This window comes from Oryctolagus cuniculus, unplaced genomic scaffold (genome assembly GCF_964237555.1).
Source record: "Oryctolagus cuniculus unplaced genomic scaffold, mOryCun1.1 SCAFFOLD_50, whole genome shotgun sequence".
NCBI lineage: Eukaryota > Metazoa > Chordata > Mammalia > Lagomorpha > Leporidae > Oryctolagus > Oryctolagus cuniculus.
Window position 1 is genome coordinate 1,047,506 of NW_027208298.1, and position 20,716 is coordinate 1,068,221.

The following is a 20,716-nucleotide window of genomic DNA, read 5'->3' on the forward strand; positions in this document are numbered from 1 at the left end:
ACTCTTGCAGAGAAACTCCAGTTTTAGCCAACTACCCAAGACCCAGAGGAAAATCCACACACGCTGGATATCATGGTTTCCACGAGGCATCTTGATCATGGAAGGATATACCATCCCAAACACTGTTTGTAAATTGGATTTTCCTTGGAAGTGCTGAAGCTGTACGACAGTCATAACTGGAAACAGAGAGAGCACTCAATGAGATGCAGGGGATGCAAGTGTACTCAGCAGTCCTTATTTTCCCTCAATCTCCCTATCTTCAAGGTTTCTTTTTGGTAGAAGCTGAGTTTTTGTGTTTGTAGTTTGGTAGCCACTGTGACATGAGCTCAAATGGTGAAAAACATTTGTCCATGCACCCTTACAACAAATTGGTGATTGATTTAACTCGATCAATAAATGTATGAGATAGTTGCAAGAGTGGCAATGGTTGGATGCATCTTTATGGAAGCTAATTGTAGTTCTTCAATAACATAAGCAAAACATGGATGGATAGGTTACTGTGATTTTTGTGTAGGTTTTTTAAAAATTGTTTTTAAGTTGAATAAATGAAATTCAAGGTTAATTTTTGATTCAACAAATACAAGTCGATCCACAGATCATCAGAGTTCACAATTTCTGTTTAAAGACACCTTGTGTTATCTGGTAGGTCAAAACTTACAAAAATGTATACAGTTTATAAATGCAATTGTATGTATATTTACTTATATTATTTTACATTTCTACCCTTGGACTATTTAATGAGAGTGTGATTTTCTTTGATATTATGAGAATCTGGGTATGACCAAAAATAAAACTTCCAAATCTTCTGACTATATTTAAATTATTTATAGTTTGATCTAACTCTTGCTTTCTGGGTCATATGATTTCTAATTTAGGATATATGAGGAATATATCTTTGGAATCCCTTGAAAAATTCACTTGTTTTCTAAGGACTGTCTATAAGTAGGGACACAGACATTTTCAAGTCCTATTACTATAAATAAAACTAGAAATTAGAGGGTGAAATAAATTTCTGAGGTTAATTTTTACATATGGTCATTTGCCTTTTCCTAGACTTTAATTTTTCCAACTAGCTTAATTAATGAGTTTGTGCTATGTACATGCATATACGAGTCCTAAATATATTGTACATGTTAGTGATGTATTCAGATAATAAAGGGATAAAATCCAGACAAATACATCTATAATGTGTGAAGAAAAGGCTTCCCCAGTAACTAGTGTTATTGTTTTCAAGAGGAGCATCAGTTTCCTCTGCAAATGTGCGCTTATTACATGATGATGTAGAGTCTTGTCAATGTACAGATTGTGGAAAAATACTTCTTCACAGGGGTACAGTGTGGATCATGGCAACAACATGGAACATTGTTGTGGATGAGGCCATCCCCATGCTGCAGTCCTTTGTTCTGAGTACAGATAAGATCACATTTCACATGCCCCTTTGCTTTAAGGAGAGTTACTCCTTGCTAAGAGCATGGAAGAAAACATGCAAGATTCCCACAGGCTGTATAAGTTTTGCGATTCCAACTGAGAAGGCATGAACTTTGCACATAGCATCATCAGGACAGTGGTCTTTCCCTCATCTTTTCTCCATGTCTCTGGGAGCACAACCCCCCCCTCTTTTTTTTTGACAGGAAGAGTGGACAGTAAAGGAGAGAGAGAGAGACAGAGAGAAAGGTTTTCCTTTGCTGTTGGTTCACCCTCCAAAGGCCGCCACAGCCAGCGCATCGTGCTGATCTGAAGCCAGGAGCCAGGTGCTTCTCCTGGTCTCCCATGCAGGTGCAGGGCCCAAGGACTTGGGCCATCCTCCACTGCACTCCCTGGCCACAGCAGAGGGCTGGCCTGGAAGAGGGCCAACCAGGACAGAATCCGGCACCCCAATCAGGACTAGAACCCAGTGTGCCAGTGCCACAGGCAGAGGATTAGCCTATTGAGCCACGGCGCTGGACACAACCCCCTCTCTTAAGAAACCACTGTTATATGTTCACTCTGAAACTAATGTAAATCTTTACTGCTTTGATCTCTCACAATTTTGGGGTTCATATTTTACCATAGCATAACCTGAGTTACCTTGGAAATACAATCAATTTCCAGCCCAGAATCCTCCAAAGCTACTGTGTTCTATGTTTGGCAGTGATATGTGTGAAAGAATCTGGGATGGGTGTACTCATTAGCAAAGCCCTTAGAACACTTGAGTATTTTATCATCATTCAGTATTATTAAAGAACATAATTACCTATTCTTAAAAATATTTCTTTTTTAAAAATTAATATAAAATAAATGAATTATGAAATGGATATTTAAGAAAATATTCATTAAAAAGCAAACCATTAAGAAATGTCGTCATGAAGTCATATCACGTGAAATACTACTATACTGGCTTTACCTGTATAAGTTATATTTGCCTAGAATTTCAACACTGAACATATTTATATCTAAGCATTTTGTATATTTGAGTAGTAGATGATGCATTGCAGATGGAAGGCTCCAAATGGTGAATAGGGAAGGAGCTCACAGACAGTTTGGGAAAAGATAGTTTAATCAAAGTGGAGATACTGTAGTCTCAGGGAAGAGTTAGGGAATAAACTGAGAGGAAACTCTTCTGGAATTAGTGGGACATGGTGGACCTACATGGAGGGCACAGGCGCCCAGGGCTTGGGACCCCAGCCACCTCATCTATGCACCAGCACTGGAAAGGGAGATGAGGCGAAACCACAGTAGCCTGAGACACTGGTGGAAAAGTGGCAGGGAGAGCCTAGAGGGACTGAGGCTTGAAGCCCCATGGAAGAAAGTGCACTGCCTAACTAGAGGAGAGAAAAAAATAAAAGGGACTGGTACAGACACTATTCTTTCTCTCCACTCACCTTACAGAGCCGTGTGAGAGAATAGAGCAGGTGCCATTTTGGACATACGTAACAGCTGTGACAGCTCAGGGCCACGCCCCTCTCAGCCAAATAGAAAAACTTGACTCTGGTTGGGAGTAATAACAGGAGACTAAGACCTAGTGACTATATGGAGCTTATTAATTGCAACTGTGAAAGAAATAAACTGAGTGTTTGTGGGAGAAATCATGGTGTGGCTGAGACTTGAGTAGTCTCATTGGGAGATGCCACAAACTTGGGCAACTTTGGCTATGTGGTGAGAGACATTGCAGGGGAATCTGAGCTTACACTGAGGACTGCACAGATCCTGTGTGTGGTCCTTGGGACAGAGCAGACAAATATTATACCCACTGGGGCTAGCGCCCAGGCACTGATTGCCATCAAGGAGAAGAACTCAGCTGAGTGGAATTATTTCCCTTTTGAGTAAAAAAAGGGAGAGAAGATTTACCACGCCAAACCTGGGTGTGTCACCTTTGATACACCCTTAACCCTGCAGAACTGAACAGAGCTCTCTGGCCACACCCAACACAAGCCTCTAGAGACTCACCAAAAACAGACAGTACACTTAATCGAGTCATTGTATGACCACAAAAGCCACAAGAGTGAGGAAAAAAAGAAGAAACCAAAGATATCTCCACAATGCCAAAAAACAAATTCTGAAATCAAGGAAACAAGAACAAGGAAAACATCATGACATTCCTAAATGAACAAGATTATGAAGACGATGAGATAGAAGAAATGCAAGATATGAATTTTAAAAAATTTATAATAGAACATCTTGAAGTTATCAAAAACAAATGCATGAACTACAGAAGTCCATACTGTAAGTACAGTATTTCACTAAAATGGCCTTCTAATAGTTTCTCTCTCCATGCTTCAGGAACTCCTAGAATCCGAATGTTGGGTTTTTTAATAGTATCCTGTAGATTCCCAACAATATTTTTTAGATTTCTAATTACTCTTCTTGTCTTTGGTTTGGCTGTATACTTTCCTGTGCTCTGTCTTCTAAGTCTGATATTCTGTCTTCTATCTCACTGATTCTGTTTTAATGCTCTCCAATGTGTTTGTCATTTGTTCTATTGAATTCTTCATTTCATTTTGATGTCTCTTCAATATCTCAATTTCATGTTCTATTAAATTCCTCATTTCATTTTGATTCCTCCTTAAGATTTCATTTTCAGGAGAGAGATTTTTCTGTACTTCCAGTATGGATTTCGGTAGTTCATGCATTTGTTTTTGATAACTTCTATATGTTCTTATCATAAATTTTTTTGAAATTCGTATCTTGCATTTCTTCTATCTCATCGTCTTCATAATCTTGTATTGGAGTTTCATGTCCATTTGGGAGCATCATAATGTCTTCCTTGTTCTTGTTTCCTCTGTTTCTGCATTTGTTTTTTGGCATTGTATAAATATTCTTTGGTTTCTTCTTTTTTTCCCTCGCTGTGGTGGCTTTTCTGGTTATGCTATGACTCTAGATTAAGTGGACTGTCTGCTTTTGGTGAATCTCTAGAGGCTTGTGGTAGGTGTGGCCAGAGAGCTCTGTTCAGTTTTTCAGGGTTAAAGGTGTGCCAAATGTGACACACCCATGTTTGGCATGGTAAAACCTCTCTCTCTCTCTCTCTCTCTCTCTCTATTTTCAGAAGGGAAATAATTCTGCTCAGCTTACCTCTTCTCCTTGATGACAATCAATACTTGAGCGCTAGCTCCAACGGGTATAATATTCATCTGCTCTGTCCCAAAAACCTCACAAAGGATCTGTGCAGTCCTCTGTGTAATCAGATTCCCCTGCAATGTCTCCCACCGGGTTGCCGAGGTTACTGAGTTTTTGGCTTCTCCCACTGAGAGTACTCACATCTCAGGCACACTGTGAATTCTCCCACACACCCTCAGTTTTGTTTTTTTTTTTTTTTCACAGTCCCAGTTCATAAGCTCCACATAGTCACTGGATCTTAGTCTCCTGTCATTTCTCCCCACCAGAGTCAGGTTTTTCTGCTTGGCTGAGGGTGGGCACAGCCCTGAGCTGGCACAGCTTTTATGTATGTCCAAAATGGTGCCAGCTGTATTTTTCCCTGCCTTTTTAAGGTAAGTGGAGAGAATCGTGTCTGTACTTGTCCCTTTTATTTACTTATTTTCTCTCCTCTAGTTAGGCTGGTGAACTTTCCCCCATGGGGCTTCAAGCCTCCTCCCCTCTAGGCACTTCCTGCTGCTTTTCTGCCAGTGTCTCAGGCTACTGTGGTTTCGCCTCATCTCCCTTTCCAGTGCTGGTGCATAGATGAGGTGGCTGGGGTCCCAAGCCCTGGGTGCCTGTGCCCTCCATGTAGGTCCACCGTGTCCCACTAGTTCTGGAAGAGTTTTCTCTCAGTTTTTTCCCCTGAGTTTTCTCTCAGTTTTTTTCCCTGAGACTATAGTATCTCCACTTTTATTAAACTATCTTTTCTGGGACTATCAGTGTGCTTCCTCCCTATTCCACCATCTTAGAGTTTTCTGAAAAGCTTTCCTCGTAATACTCCTTTTGCTGTATCCCATAAATTTTGATAGGTTGTATTGTTATTTTCATTTGTTTTTAGAGATTTTTTGATTTCTTCTACGGCACACTGGTCATTCAGAATCATGTTGTTCATTCTCCATGTTTGCATATGATACAGAGGTTCTTGAGTTTTTGATTTTGAGCTTCATTGCATTGTGGTCCGAGAAGATGCATGGTATAATTTCACTTTTTTGAATATGCTGAGGCTACCTTTATGACTTAGCAGATGGTCTATCATAGAGAGAGTTCTGTGCACCAGGCAGAAATATGCACACTCTGTATCTGTGGGGTAGAAGGCTCTGTAGATATCTACTAGGTCTATTTGGTGTATAGTGTCAATTATCTCTGTTGTTTGCTTGTTGGTTTTCTGTCTGGTTGATCTGTCCATTGCTAAAAGTGGGGTATTAAAGTCCCCTGTTATTATTGTATTTGAGTCTATATCTCCCTTTAAATCCCTTAATAATTCTTTCAAATAGCCAGACACCCTGCTCAGAGTGTGCATCTAACTCAATAAATGGAGGAGAGGTTCGCAACCAGATGCCACATAGAGCCAGTTGGATCAAGGAGCAGATGGGAATGATGAAGTCAAAAGCTGATACCAGCAATCACCTCATTGTTCTTCCAGGTTTTCAGAAGACCAGAATCACAGAGATGGTGTTGGCCAGCATGGTGGAAATGGTCACTGTTTTGAGAAGCACAGAGCCATGCAGGCCAGAGACATCCCCAGGTATTCCTCAAAGGCTAAGAAGATCACCAGCCTGGGGAGGCAGTGACTTCTCGCCTGGTTTGAGTACTCGTGATCTGCACATGGATGCACTGTTCTGCATCTGAAGGGGCAAAAGACTCCATGTTTCTTTGTTTGAAATTCTTCATATTTCCCTGTTGAGCAAAATTGTGGCCATCTGGGGTGTGAAACAGCAGATGGATTCTTTCTCCTCCTCTCTCTGTCTCTCCATCTCTCTCTGTAACTCTGCCTTTCAAATAAAGAAATCTTAAAATTTAGAGGGAAACACAAGAGACTCAAATAGCTAAAGAAATACTGAACAATAGAAATTAAGCTGAAGACCCCACAATACCACATTTCAAGATATACTACAGAGAAACTAAAATCAAAACAGCCTAATATTGTCATATTAATATGTATGTAGATCAATGGAACAGAACGGAAACCCCAGAAATTAATCTGTATAAACACAATGAACTAATCTTTGACAAACAAGCTAAAAATCAATCTCTGGAGAAAGGACATTGGTGTTTAGAAAATTCTCTCTCTCTCTCTCTCTCTCTCTCTTCCCTTCCTCTCTCCCTCTCTCACTCAATGGGAGTTAGATGTTCTGGAGTTCTATGGCACAGTCAGGTAGCTACAGGTAATGTCAACGCTGTGTACATTTCACTATAAAAAGAAAAACATATCCATTAGCTGCATTTATTTTATTCACTCAACTGCTACAGGAGCAAATATGCTCAATCTAAGAGTATGATGACTTCTACAAACTTTCATTTTCTATAGACATCAACGTAGAATATGTGTAAGTAAGACTACATTATGTATAGTCAAGAAGTGAAATTAAAGTTTGATATTTATTTCAGAGGTTCACAATTTCGTCTCAGAAGGATATCAGGTCCATCTGTGTGTAACCCTATTGAAATGTAAGCACACCTCCTTGAAGTCGGTAGGCCATTATATCATTTCTTCATTGAGGACCAAGCATTGGTCAGTGCACTCTTCTAGGAAAACTCTGCAATTTTAACCATCAACCCAAGACCCACAGGAAAATTCACAATGTTATGGATATCATAGTGCACCGTATGGTGTCTTGATTCATGGAAGGATATATCATGTGCAGAACTATTGGTAAACTGTATTTTCTGGGCTGGTGCTGTGGCACAGCAGGTTAACACCTTGGCCTGAAGTACCGGCATTCCATATGGCTGCCAGTTTGAGACCTGGCTGCTCCACTTACTATCCAGCTCTCTGCTTTGGCTTGAGAAAGCAGTGGAAGATGGCCCAATTCCTTGGGCCCCTGCACCCACACAGGAGACCCAAAAGAAGCTCCTGGATCTTTGATTTGGATTGGCATAGCTCTGGCTGTTGTGGCCAATTGGGGAGTGAATTATCAAATGGAAGACATATCTCTCTCTCTCTCTCTCTCTGCCTCTCCTCTCTCTGTGTAACTCTGACTTTCAAATAAACAAATAAATCTTTAAAACAACCTGGATGTTCTTCAGGAATTTATGAAGCTGGAGGAAAGTTAATTATTATTTTCTATATCTGCATATTTACCTTTTCCTAGATATTAGGTTTATTTAATTTATTCAACAAATTAGATTAATTTATTTATCCAAGGAACATTCAAACAAGGGCACATAAACATGTGCACTCTTGGAGGAAAACTCTGCAATTTTAATCATCAACCCAAGAACCACAGGAAAATTCACAATGTTGTGGATATCATAGTGTGCCATATGGTGTCTTGATTCATGGAGATACATCATCCCCAGCACTATTGATAAACTCGATTTTCTTCCAGATTGGATGAAGCTGGAGGAAAGCTATAATTATTAACTTCTAAATATACATATTTAGCTTTCCTAGATATTAGGTTTATTTAATTTATTCAACAAATTTGATTAACTCATTTATGCCTGGTACATTCAAACAAGGGCTAATAAACATATTCTGTATACAGGGAATGGCTCCAGAGAAGCTAGGATGAAAAATCTATCTGTACCTCAGGAGGCATATCTTATGCTTAGGTGTATCGGGAGTGGTCTCATATTCAACAATGGACCCACAGTTCCTGCTGCCTGATAGTTGCAGATTTTGTAATAGTGGTTATGCTAATGCAAGTTCATTTATCAGAGTCATTTTAAAATATAACTTAGAACCCATTTCACTTTTCACCAAAACTGTCTCAAGGAGGATTGCTCTACAACATTCTAGATTAAATAGCAGCTGTCAGATGTAGTCATTCTGTCCATATATTCTGTTTTTGAGAAAATTCCAAAAACAGATATAGATGTGATTTTTTAAATATTACCATGTTTTCTCATGATTTGAGTTAGAATATATCATAGTTTTCATGCTACATTATGATTTATCTTTTCCAAAATAATACCTAATTTAAGGGAACAAATTTGAGATTTTCAACAGAATTATCCCCAACAAGAAGGCAATTACAGGCTTTCCAATAGCCCATGTCAAGGAGCTCATCTTCCATTCTGACAGATCTTACTGATCAAGTAAAGAAAACAGCATCATATGTTGACCGTAATAAAGCACCTATGTATATCATCAGGTGTTCAAAGCCATGCTTTTTGAAGAGACTTACCTGCCTAGGAAGGAGCAGGGTCTGGTTGGCAGCCTGTAAAGATGTCTTTTTCATTTTCTCCAGAAGGATTTCATGGAGGGCATGTGCTAATGAATGCACAGCATTGTAGATGAGGTAGCTGGTGTCAGATATGGTCATCATATCAACATTTCCTGGCAGAAACTCTACGAAAGTATTGAGAGGGCAGACTCCAATTTTTCCACAAAAGGACCCAACAGGTAAACAGCCAAAAATGTGAAACCACAGTTTATTGAAGTAAAAGTCTTCTTGGTACCTGGAGGGGGTCACTGTCTTGAGAAAGTGTTTGAGGCCAGGGATTTCCCTTCTGTGGTGTGAAAATTAGAAGTCTCTATGGAAAGAGTGCAGCATGTGGTTCGTCTCATACACAACAATATCTGTCTTTGCTACCATAATCCACACCTTCCCCAGGGTTAGAAAGAAATCTCTCATTATGTCCACAGTCATGAGATTCTTGACATCACCATAGAGCATGTGTATCTTTGCAGATGAAATGGTAATCCTAGTCATAATATTATATCAGTGGTACATACATACTCTCTTTTTTGACAGGCAGAGTGGACAGTGAGAGAGAGAGACAGAGAGAAAGGTTTTCCTTTGCCATTGGTTCACCCTCCAATGGCCATCGCGGCCGGCATGCTGCAGCTGGCTCACCACGCTGATCCAATGGCAGAAGCCAGGTACTTATCCTGGTCTCCCATGGGGTGCAGGGCCCAAGTACTTGGGCCATCCTCCACTGCACTCCTGGGCCACAGCAGAGAGCTGGCCTGGAAGAGGGGCAACCGGGACAGAATCCGGTGTCCCGACCGGAACTAGAACCGGGTGTGCAGGCGCCGCAAGGCGGAGGATTAGCCTAGTGAGCCACGGCGCCGGCCACATACATACTCTTAGTAGCAGTGAGACCTGTGTGATTTCTGGAGCAGAGTTCCAACCTCCAGTAAATCCCACCCTCCATGAAATTTAATATTTGAGAGAGAAATCAATCTTTACTGCATGGATCTCTTGATAATTTGGAACTTATTTATTACCCGGGCATAACTTAGGTTGTTTTAAAGAAGACAATCCTTTACCATCTCTGATTTTCTTCAAAATGAATTTTCAAGCACAAAATTCATATCAGCTAATGTACTTGACAGTAATGACATCATTGCTGCTAGTGTGAAGGGCAGCCCTCTGTGAATAATATTCCTTGAGATGAGAAGCCAACATTTAGGATACTAGATCATATGCTAATGTCCCACAGGGAGGTTTCTAGGTCTGGTTCTGGGCTCTGGTTCCTGATTCTACCTTCCTGCTAATGCACACCTGGGAGACAGCAGGTGATGGCTCCAGTAGTTAGGTACCTGCCACCCATTTTTATCTGAATTGAGTTCCTGGCTCCCATCTTTTGGGCTGATTCAAATTTGAAGAGATGCTCTCTCCATCCCCCTTTCCCTCCTTCTGTCCCTCCCTCTCCTTCTTATCCCATACAAATATTATATTTTAATTTTTAATCTAGGAGACACAGAGTTGTAAGCATGAACATTCACTGGGAGATCTGTGATACGATCCACTATGGTTGTTGAGAATAAGGCATAGAGCACAGGTGAACCACAACACAACTGTGACTTAGACTTATTGCTCCTTGGAGGTCTTCAGAACTGGCCCTCAGTTTTGTCTCAGATGGAACTCAATGCTCAGCAGATTGATAACTGCATCCATCTGACAACCATTGGCCTCTGGATACCTCCTAAGAGAGTGGAAAGGGAAAGTTTTCTGTGCTGTGGTATTTCCAGTAAGGCACAAGGCTGTGAATAGTCAGCTGTCACTACTCCCAGTCGGTGGCAAGATGGCTGCCTAGATCTACACAGGAATCTGGTGGAGGCTCTAAGCTTCCACTTCTCCTTCCCTTTCTTCCTTCTCCTTCCCCAGTTTATAGTCTCACAACACGGGAAAACCCCTGGGATCTGTTCTGTATCACTGTGCGACTGTGAGGTCAATATCCACGTTCCACTAGCACCAGAAGTGGGAAAGGCTCCAACATTTCTTTCCAGAATTCATGGCCTATTCATCTAGGGGATCTTGTAGAGCTCCAAAAGGGTTCTTTGCTCTCATTGAAAAATGTAGACTTGGTCCCTGCAATTATGGCAACTGAATTGTTCTGTGTCTGGCAGGTGTAGTAAGGGATGAAATGATGCTCTCTGGTCAGCCAGTGTAGAGTGCTCCACAGGGTAGACTGATCACTGTCAAAGGAATTGTAGAGATAGAAACCCAAGGACAGATTGGGGAGTAGCTGAGATTCCTTTTTGATCTCCTGCATGGCAAAATGGAAGGCCAGCACATATTGGTAGTTCTTCCACAGCCACCTAAAGAGAGGGGCAGCATCAGGGAGAAGGGTCAGACCATGGAATTCAGAACAACTCCTCAGTCAGACTCAGGCTGCCACTTAGTGATGTGCCAGCCCTGGCAGAGGGAACCAGGGTAGGTAACATTAACAGGGACATGGAAGATCTGGGGATGTCTCTTTGACTCCTGTGAAGCAAAGTGTTTCCAAACCACTGTGAGGGATGTTCAGGCTTTGTAACTGAGGTGAAGTAGAATACCCCTGTTTCCTGGACAGATATTTGAAGGTCCTACAAATAGTAGGGTGCATCTCTATGTATGGACCAGACAGCAAGATGTTGCCCTCTAGTGGTGTGAAAAAGTTATGCACACACATAGCCTCATGGACTTTTCTGGAAAGGACTTGGTGCATCCAGTGTGCAATCCAGTTTCTGCTCAGAGGCAGACACAAACATTCAGGCATTTCTGTTTCCCATAAGGTTTTGAATATTTTAAATAACCACCCGACCTGCCAGTTTTTCCAGCTTTGGGATGCATTTGTCTCCTTATCCATATTCACCTGAGGAAATTTTTGGGCCCTTTGTATATTTTCCACTTTAATATGTCAACCCTTATGAAAGCAGCTTTGTTAAAATATATTTTCTTTGAAAGATGAGCATTCCCTTCAGGACTTATGTCTTATTGTGATAGAATCCAAGCTAGTCCCTCAAGTGTCTTTATTTTCAGTGTTGGTAATGAATTATCCGCTCTTCATTTACATTTTGCACCTGAATATTTTCTGCTGTTTATAAGTAGCTTAGCCATCTAAATTAGTTCTTGGAATTTAAAAATAACTCCCACTGGCAGCACCGTGGCTCACTACGCTAATCCTCTGCCTGTGGTGCCGGCACATTGGGTTCTAGTCCCGGTTGGGGCGCCAGATTCTGTCCCAGTTGCTCCTCTTCCAGTCTAGCTCTCTGTTGTGGCCCAGGAAGGCAGTGGAGGATGGCCCAAGTGCTTGGGCCCTGAACCTGCATGGGAGACCGGAAGAAAGCACCTGGCTCTTGGCTTCAGATCAGCACAGTACGGCTGCCATAGCGGCCATTTGGGGGTTGAACCCAAAAGAAGACCTTTCTGTCTCTCTCTCTCTCACTGTCTAACTCTGCCTGTCCAAAAAAATAAAATAACTCCCACATATCATTTCTATATGGGAATTAGTGTCATTTTCTCATTTTTTTCTTCTTCCATTGGCATTATTCTCTTCTTTTCTGACTACTCAAGTTTCCTCCATAATTTGAACATAAAAATGCTTCCTTGTTAATAAATAACAATCTTAGTGCATTAAATCACTTAGTTTTTTCCCGTGATTCTTTTGTTCTAATTAATTACATAAAATTTTATTTTGTGTTAAATCTTTAAATAATTTTGAAATATTCTTAATGAGATATCAAGACAGAACTGAAAACTGCTGCCCATTTTAGATTACCCAGGTCTAGGCATTGAAGATTCTAGGATGTGACAAGCACATGATGGCTGGCCCCTTATGCACAGAATGAGGGTGGAGAGATACTTCCCTAGCTGCAGGACAGAAGGCAGAGTGCACCTCCAGCTTTGGTACCTGGAATAAAGGCTCTCACTCTGAAGGTAGGGATTCCTTCATCTTCAGATCACATTCCACCTCCACATCTGTCACTCAATGCACAGTCATAACTGTCACTTAACCAAGAAATTCACACACATGAACGACCTCCCACAAAAATGTCTCATTCAAGTTTTGGCTAGAAATGGAGTCACTAAAAGAGATTAGGACACCAAAATGAAACAGTGAGAGGGATAGGTTATGTGAAGGCACAGGTTAGGCAAATTGCAAGGCTGCAATTCTGCCCCCAAAGTGAGGAGACCCACCATGAGCTCCCTCTTATGCAAGGTGACCTGCTGTGGGGACAGGTGTTAAATTCCAAAAGAAACTCACAAGGACAGACTGACTCCAATTAAACAACTTGTGTTCCTCACCCTGTTCTGAACACATGAGCATGTGGATCTCTTAAATGTCTGAGAAGCTTGCACCACTGTTGTGACCAACAAGGTGTTAAACCCCCTTGTTAAGCAGCAAAGTAGCAACCCAGTTACTAGAAGCATGCACAAATGAGGTGTGCAAATCCCAGAATTCATGCAGTTTCTGTATTGTTCCTGGAAAAGAACCATCAGCATCCTAGTGAAAAAAACATTGACTCGTTAGGAAACATGATTTATTTCCCTTTTTATTTTGATGATCAGGAACACCAACGCTTCCTCTCTGGTAGAACTGAGTTATTGATTGATGGTGGGACAGAGTCCATTTAGAGTGGTGGTTCTCAGGGTTTCATGGTTTCTAGTTCAGGCACATCTCAACTATGCCCTTGTTGACTGTGATATCCAGCTTGAGCCTCTTGGGAACTAACCATGACCTTATGCCTGGTTATCAGTGTATCAGGACAACTTGAACCATCTCCATGGACTCCAGCAGGACTCATCTGTGGGTCCCAACAGTCTTAACCATTCCAATACCCCAAAGGTTGGATCAGAGGGATGTGTCCAAATTGGTAGGTTTAAATATGTTGACACCTCTCTTCTGTTCTGAGGGACCAGGGGGGCAAACAGAAAAAAGGAAATGACTGCTGTGGAAGGGAAAAGAATTGAAGAGAACTCAACTTTCACTGGACTGCATTTCTGACACTTCTCTGTATACTTCTCAAAATTGCCAATAAGGATAGGACACACACGGGCACAAGCATGTACTCACACTCAGTCACAACCTTGAACTTACTGAGATGCTGACACTATATGCCGTGGCTTGACTGTAAAAGATAATTGGATCATCTCACATTCTAATTCCATGTAGTAAAGTGGGAGGAACCCACCCAGCTCCAAATCTTCATCTCTGTGGACATCTATCTTCAGATAAACGTGGCAGCTGCTGACCGACATGTTCAATGAAGTGTGTAAAGGGTGTGGGAGTAGGAAGAGAAAAATCAGAAATGGTGACATCCAGTATCTCCCCAGCATAGAGTCAGAGACCAGAGTCTCAGCTGAAATGGGAAGAACATGGGCAGATACTGCCTGCAGGGTCAGCCCTCTGCAGGCAGAACTTGTCTCTATGTAGGGCACAGCCAAGTCTTGGGATTGCTGTGTCCTCAGCCTATATAATGTGCATGACAGTGTGATGATCCAGACAAGGACACGGCTAGAAGCCAAAGGGAGATATTTCTAAGTCAGTCACAGTACAGAGACCTAGATTTTGTGTCACTGTGGTCAGAGCAGATCAGACCTCTGAGTCTTTTTATTCTTTTATCTGTGTCCATTCTGGAAACACAAGGAAGCATTCTGCAAGGAAGCTCTGCACCTATCACCCTCCATTCCGTGGAAAAATCACTTTGGAAAACAACACGATTATTCTTAGTCATTTAAATGTAACTTAAAAGTGATCCCTGTTAAATATAAGAATGGGAATAAGGGAGTGTGAAGATGTATAGTTCTGCACATGCTCATTTGGACTTACACCTCATAGTAGAGCTAGAAACGTGCCAGGGGATTCCAATTCAATCCCATTAAGGTGGCAAGTACCAATGCCATCTTACTTGTTCAAGTGATCAGTTTAAGTTCATAATTGATCAAAAAGATGGGATTAAGTGTCAAAGGGGCCAAATAAATAAGGCCAGTGTCTGCAAATAATAAATTGATAGAATTAAAAAGGAGGGAACAATGCAACATGGGAAGTGGGAAACAGAGCAAACTCTTAGAATGGCAGATGTCTTTAAACAGCACTCTGGCCTCAGAATCGGCCCTTAGGGCATTCAGATCTGACTAAAAAGCCCATGAGAGTATTTGAGGCATGGAAAGCCAAGACACTCTGTCAAAAAATGACCTAAATGAAAGATCTCTGTGAGTGAGATCCCAGTGGAAAGAACAGGTCATCACAGAATGCAGTACCTTTTTCTGAAGGGAGGAGAGAACTTCTACTTTGATTATGGCCTTGTGTAAACAAGATCGGAGTTGGTGAACTCAAGAGGCTTCCATAGCCTTGGCAGTTCATAACAAGAACTTTGGGTGATTACTGATATCATAAATAAGAGTGTCAATTGTTAAATCAACAATGGGGGTCACTGTGCACCTGCTCCCCATGTAGGACCTCTGTCCTTAACGTGTTGTACTATGTGAATTAATGGTAAAACTACTACCCAAACTGTACTCTATACTTTGTGTGTCTTTGTGAGTGCAGTCTGTTGAAATCTTCACTTAGTATATACTAAGTTAATCTTCTGTATATAAAGATAATTAAAAATGAATCATGATGAAAAATGGGATGGGAGAGGGTGTGGGAGATGGGAGGGCTGCAGGCAGCAGGAAGGTTATGGGGGGAAGCAGCTATAATTCAAAAGTTGCACTTTGGAAATTTGTATTTATTAAATAAAAGTTTAAAAAAAAGAAAAGACGTCTTTGTCCCTCCAACCTGTCCTCTATGATTTCATCATGGTCGATCAGGGCTTTGGGGACCACCCCAGGTTTACACAGCAGACCTGTAAACCTGTGTGTACAAGGGACCAAGAGTGGTTATTTCGATAGTTTGCTTGGGAGGATTTGGCATCTTTAGAAAGAGTTGGTGTTCAGATAAACAAAACAGCAAGTTGCATCATTACATGTGTTTCTCTAGAAAGAAGTGAAGGGCTGGTGTCATTCATTGATGTCTCTGTGTACACCCCAGCCATTGTCTTCATTACTGCATCTTAATATCTCTCTCAGACCTACAGTACTCTGCTAGGAACATGAGTTTCTAATTGCTAAATAAATAGGTACATCCAGAGAACTGTAGGAGCTCATCTCCCTGCATCTACCACTCCAAACAATTAATCCACTTCCCCAACACACTTCTCAAATTCAGTATTCTGCACCAGCAACCTTGAATCAACATCCCATGGCAAATGGCAAGTCACAGGAACTGTGATAAGTGACATATCCTGTGACAAGTGACAGGAACTGTATTCTTTATTAAACATTGATTTCCTGATCATATCTATGTTTCCTCACATTTCATATAAAACATCTCAGTAGAATTTTCTTAAATACTTTTAATTGTTTTTTTTTTAATTTATTAGACAGGTAGAGTTACAGACCCTCAGAGAGAGAGACAGAAAGGTCCTCCTTCTGTTGGTTCACTCCCCAAATGGCCACCATGGATGGCACTGCACCAATCCAAAGCCAGAAGCCAGGTGCTTCTTCGTGATCTCCCATGTGGGTGTAGGGGCCCAAGCACTTGGGCCATCCTCCACTGCCCTCCCGGGCCACAGCAGAGAGCTAGACTGGAAGAGGAGCAACCAGGACTAGAACCTGGTGCCCATATGGGATGCTGGTGCTGCAGGCGGAGGAGTAGCCACGTGAGCCACGGCGCCGGCCCCCTTAAATACTTTTATATGATTATTTAAAATGTAACAATTTATGGTTCCATGAGAATGACTTGCAACTTCATACATTGAGGATTGGCTCCATCCAACTATTTATCTTGTCCATTACCTCACATCCTTTTCATTTTTATGTGTGACCACGCTTAAAGGGTGGTGTCCAAGCACTTTGCGATAGATAATATGGTCTCAGAATGTTTCCTATGGTATGTCAAATATATGTAAACCTATAGAAAGTGAAGGAAAGGGGCCGGCCCTGTGGTGTATACAGGGTAAAGCCAACACTTGCAGTGCTGGCATCCCACATGGGGGCTGGTCAGCATCCTATCTGCTCCACTTCTGATCCAGCTCTCTGCTATGGCCTGGGAAAGCAGTAGAAGATGTACCAAGTGCTTGGGCCCCTGCACCCACGTGGAAGACCTGGAAGAAGCTCCTGGCTCCTGGCTTGGGATCGGCCAGTTTCAGCCATGGCAGCCATTTGGGGAGTGAACCAACAGAGGGAAGACCTCTATCTCTTTCTCTGCCTCTGCCTCTCTGTCAGGCTGCCTTTCAAATAAATAAATACAAATTTAAAAAATTTTAAAAAGGAAACTGAAGGATATGATGGTTGCCTGCCCTGTGGTCTGGGGACTTGCTGTTGACTGCTTAGTGAAGAGACTGACTATGGGATAGGGAAGTGGTTTTGGATCTACATAGCAATGTTGTTTTCACAAATCTGTAAACACACTGTATACAATGTGAGTGTACAGTATGAGTATGGATGTGCTTCAGTTCCACTGAGATTTTCAGTTTAAAGTGATTCACATTGGCTATGCGAATTATATGTCAATAGAAACAGCATTCTCTCCAAGTGGAATTATAGAAAAAACTCTAAGCAAGGTCAAAAATAAACAGCAGTCAATGGATAGATTTAGCCCTATGTATTTAATTACAGAATCATTTGTATGTATTCATGAAAACTACATATAAGTGTGATAATGATACCATCTTATTTTTATTTTTTGGGGATGATTATAGATAAGTTTGTTAGTTAAATACTGATTCTACAGCTATTTCACCTGAAGATTGTGTTAGCAGCTTTGTGGGTTCAGGAAATCCTAGGAAGGTGACCTTCAGGAAGAAAGCATTGTAAATTATGATTAAAACAGATTCTTGACATAAGCATATTCTCTGTTACAGTATGTAGGAATTTGGGGTAGGGGCTGGGTGTTAGAGTAGAAAATAGTAACCCACAGTCATCTACTGTGCTGTTGATAAGAACAAGCACCAAGAAGTCTTTGAAGTACCATCATGCATAATTGGAAAATGATTATTATTCAAGAGATTGTGTACAATACAGTATCCATTTCAGGATAATAGCTTCATAAATTGACTCTGGTACTGGGAAGGAAACCCCACTTAAATTATGAAATAGCAAACTCAAATGACCCAGAGAAAACTGAACACAAAGCATATGTAGTTTAGATATCATATCAAGTATGAGTGATTGTAGTGTAGGTAAATTGATTAAGAAAATAGATAATAATTCAATATTCCAAAATTCAGGGATAGTTGCTCAATATAAAATGACATTATTGCTTGTATCCTTGCTAGGCAGCTGAAGATAGCTTCACACAATTACTCTTTTTCTTTTATTTCCAACATTCCCTAGTCATGTTTATTTCCTAATAAGTCTATGAAGAGAGAGAAAAATCTCAGAGCCAGCATCATGGCTCACTTGGTTAATCCCCCGCCTGTGACACCGGCATCACATATGGATGCCGGGTTCTAGTCCCAGTTGCTCCTCTTCCAGTCTAGCTCTCTGTTGTGGCCCAGGAGGGCAGTGGAGGATGGCCCAAGAGTTTGGGATCCTCCACCGTCATGGGAGATCAGGAAGAAGCACCTGGCTCCTGGCATCAGTTCAGCGCAGTGCTGGCCGTAGCGACCATTTAGGGGAGTGAGCCAACAGAAGGAAGATCTTTCAGTCTCTCTTTCTCTCACTGTCTGTGACTCTACCAGTCAAATAAAATAAATAAATAAAATAAAAAAGAAATCACCTATTAAAAAAAAGTGAGAGAAAAATCTCCCACTTAGTTGGGGCTGGGCTTGGGACAGAACCAGGTGCCAAGAAATAAATCCAAGTCTTGCACATAGATGACAGGAAACCAATGCTTGATCTGTCACCACTGCCTCCCAGTGTCTGAATCTGAGAAGTTGGGGTCAGGAGCTGGAGCCAGGGATTGAACTCAGAAACTCCATTGAGGACATGGTCATAATCACTAGGCTAAAATGCCTGCTATCCATTTTGTTATAAAACAGAGAAATCAGTTGGGGTGCTAGGTTTCCATAGCATTTGCTACTTATAGAACCAGAGTTCTGAGATGAGTAGCTCTGAGAGATCATGCGACAGCAGAAACTTCTGTGTGGGATATCACTAAAGATGTAAGCACAGTCACAGTGAGCATGGCTATAGCCAGAACAAGTGAATCCATTGCTCTCTCCCAGAGATAAGGAAGGATATGTACCTTGATCTAATCTATTCCTCTTCTTCACCATACAGTCATCAAGTACTGATTTTAAAATGATGTCAGGGGGTGCCTCTGTGGCACAGTGGTTTAATGCCCTGGCCTGAAGCACTGGCATCCCATATGGGTGCCAGTTTGAGACCCAGCTGCTCCACTTCTGATCCAGCTCTCTGCCATGGTTTGGGAAATAAGTAGAAGATGGCCTAAATCCTTGGGCCCCTGCACCCATTTGGGAGACCCAGAAGAAGCCCCTGGTTTCTGGCTTCAGATCATCACAGCTCCGTCCATTGCAGCTATCTGGGGAGTGAGCCATTCGATGGAAGACCTCTCTCTCTCTCTCTCTCTCTATCTCTCTCTTTCTCTCTGACTCAGACTTTCAAATAAATAAATAAGTCTTAAAAATGATGTCAGCCATTGTCATAGACAAAGATTTCTTGTAAAAGACCCTAGAGGCATAGGCAATAAAAGCCAAAATCGACAAATGGGATTACATCAGATCGAGAAACTTCTGCACTGTGAAAGAAGCAATCAGCAAAATGAAAAGACAACTGACAGAATGGGAGAAATTATTTGCAAACTATGCAACTGATAAAGGATTAATAACCAGAATGCATAAAGAGCTCAAGAAATTTAACAACAACAAAACAAACAACCCAGTTTAGAAGTGGCAAAGGACCCGAGACATTTTTCAAAAGATGAAATCAAATGGCCAACTGACACATGAAAAAAAATGCTCAGGATCACTAGCCATCAGGGAAATGAAAACCAAAACCACAGTGAGGGTTCATCTCACCCCAGTTAGGATGGCTTTCATACAGAAATCAACAAAAAACAGATGCTGGTGAGATGTGTGGAAAAAGGTACCCTAATCCACTGTTTGTGGGAATGGGAGCTGGTAAGGCTGCTATATAAGAGAGTGTGGAGCACCAGTTTATATCAGTAACAATGTGGAAAAAAATGAATGTCCTGCTGTGGACTATTAGATAAAATGAATATGGTAGACAGAAAGACAAATACCACAAATTCTCCCTTAAATGTGGGAGCTAATTTTAAAATAATCACAATATGAAAATTTAATAAAGCACTTGGAGATGTGATGCCATTGAACAGCCCTTTTCTCAATTGTTGAGGAACGGTTTGTTTTTTCATACTACTTGTTGAACTCTTACTTAGTATAGAATTAACCTTATGTGTATAAAGTTAATTGAAAATATATCTTAGTAAAAATAAGAATGGGAATTGGGTAGGAGGGAGGAAGAAGTGTAGGAGTGTGGGTGGAAGGGCAGGTAGGGTGGGAAAAATCACAATGTTCCTAACGTTATATTTCTGCAATGCATGAAGTTTTGACACCTTAATTAAAAAGGTTCTGGGGAAATAAAAGAAAAATTCATTTTGGCTGTGAAAAAAAACAGAAATTTTAGGAGAGAAATATGTCTGTGTGTACCATTTGGGCTGCAAATACAGTGTTTTTGCAATACTTTGTTTTAAATCTTTGTTGAATGAATTATTAAGAACTATACAGTACTCTAGCATTAATATTCTATGGCAATTTTAAAATTTTCAGTATATGAGGGAAGTTGAACATCTTTTCATTGGATTATTGTTTATAGCCCCTGCCTATTTTCCTACAGTACTATGGTCTTTTTGCTTGGTGCTTGTTGAGCCCTTTATTTAGTGGAGCATTAAGCCTTTGAGTCAAATGCAAACTAAAACTATG

At 41.1% G+C, this 20,716-nt stretch overlaps 1 protein-coding gene across 1 annotated transcript in view; it reads right to left on the reverse strand.

Annotated features, from left to right (window-relative positions):
- LOC100350461 (vomeronasal type-2 receptor 116-like) overlaps positions 1 to 20,716 on the reverse strand; it is a 61,863-nt gene that overhangs the window by 14,388 nt on the left and 26,759 nt on the right. The window contains exons 2-3 of the mRNA XM_070067759.1: positions 8,742 to 8,905; positions 4,549 to 4,667 (exon numbers count right to left, since the gene is read on the reverse strand). Coding sequence (XP_069923860.1) covers positions 4,549 to 4,667; positions 8,742 to 8,905 — 283 coding nt within the window. The remainder of the gene's footprint in view (positions 1 to 4,548; positions 4,668 to 8,741; positions 8,906 to 20,716) is intronic.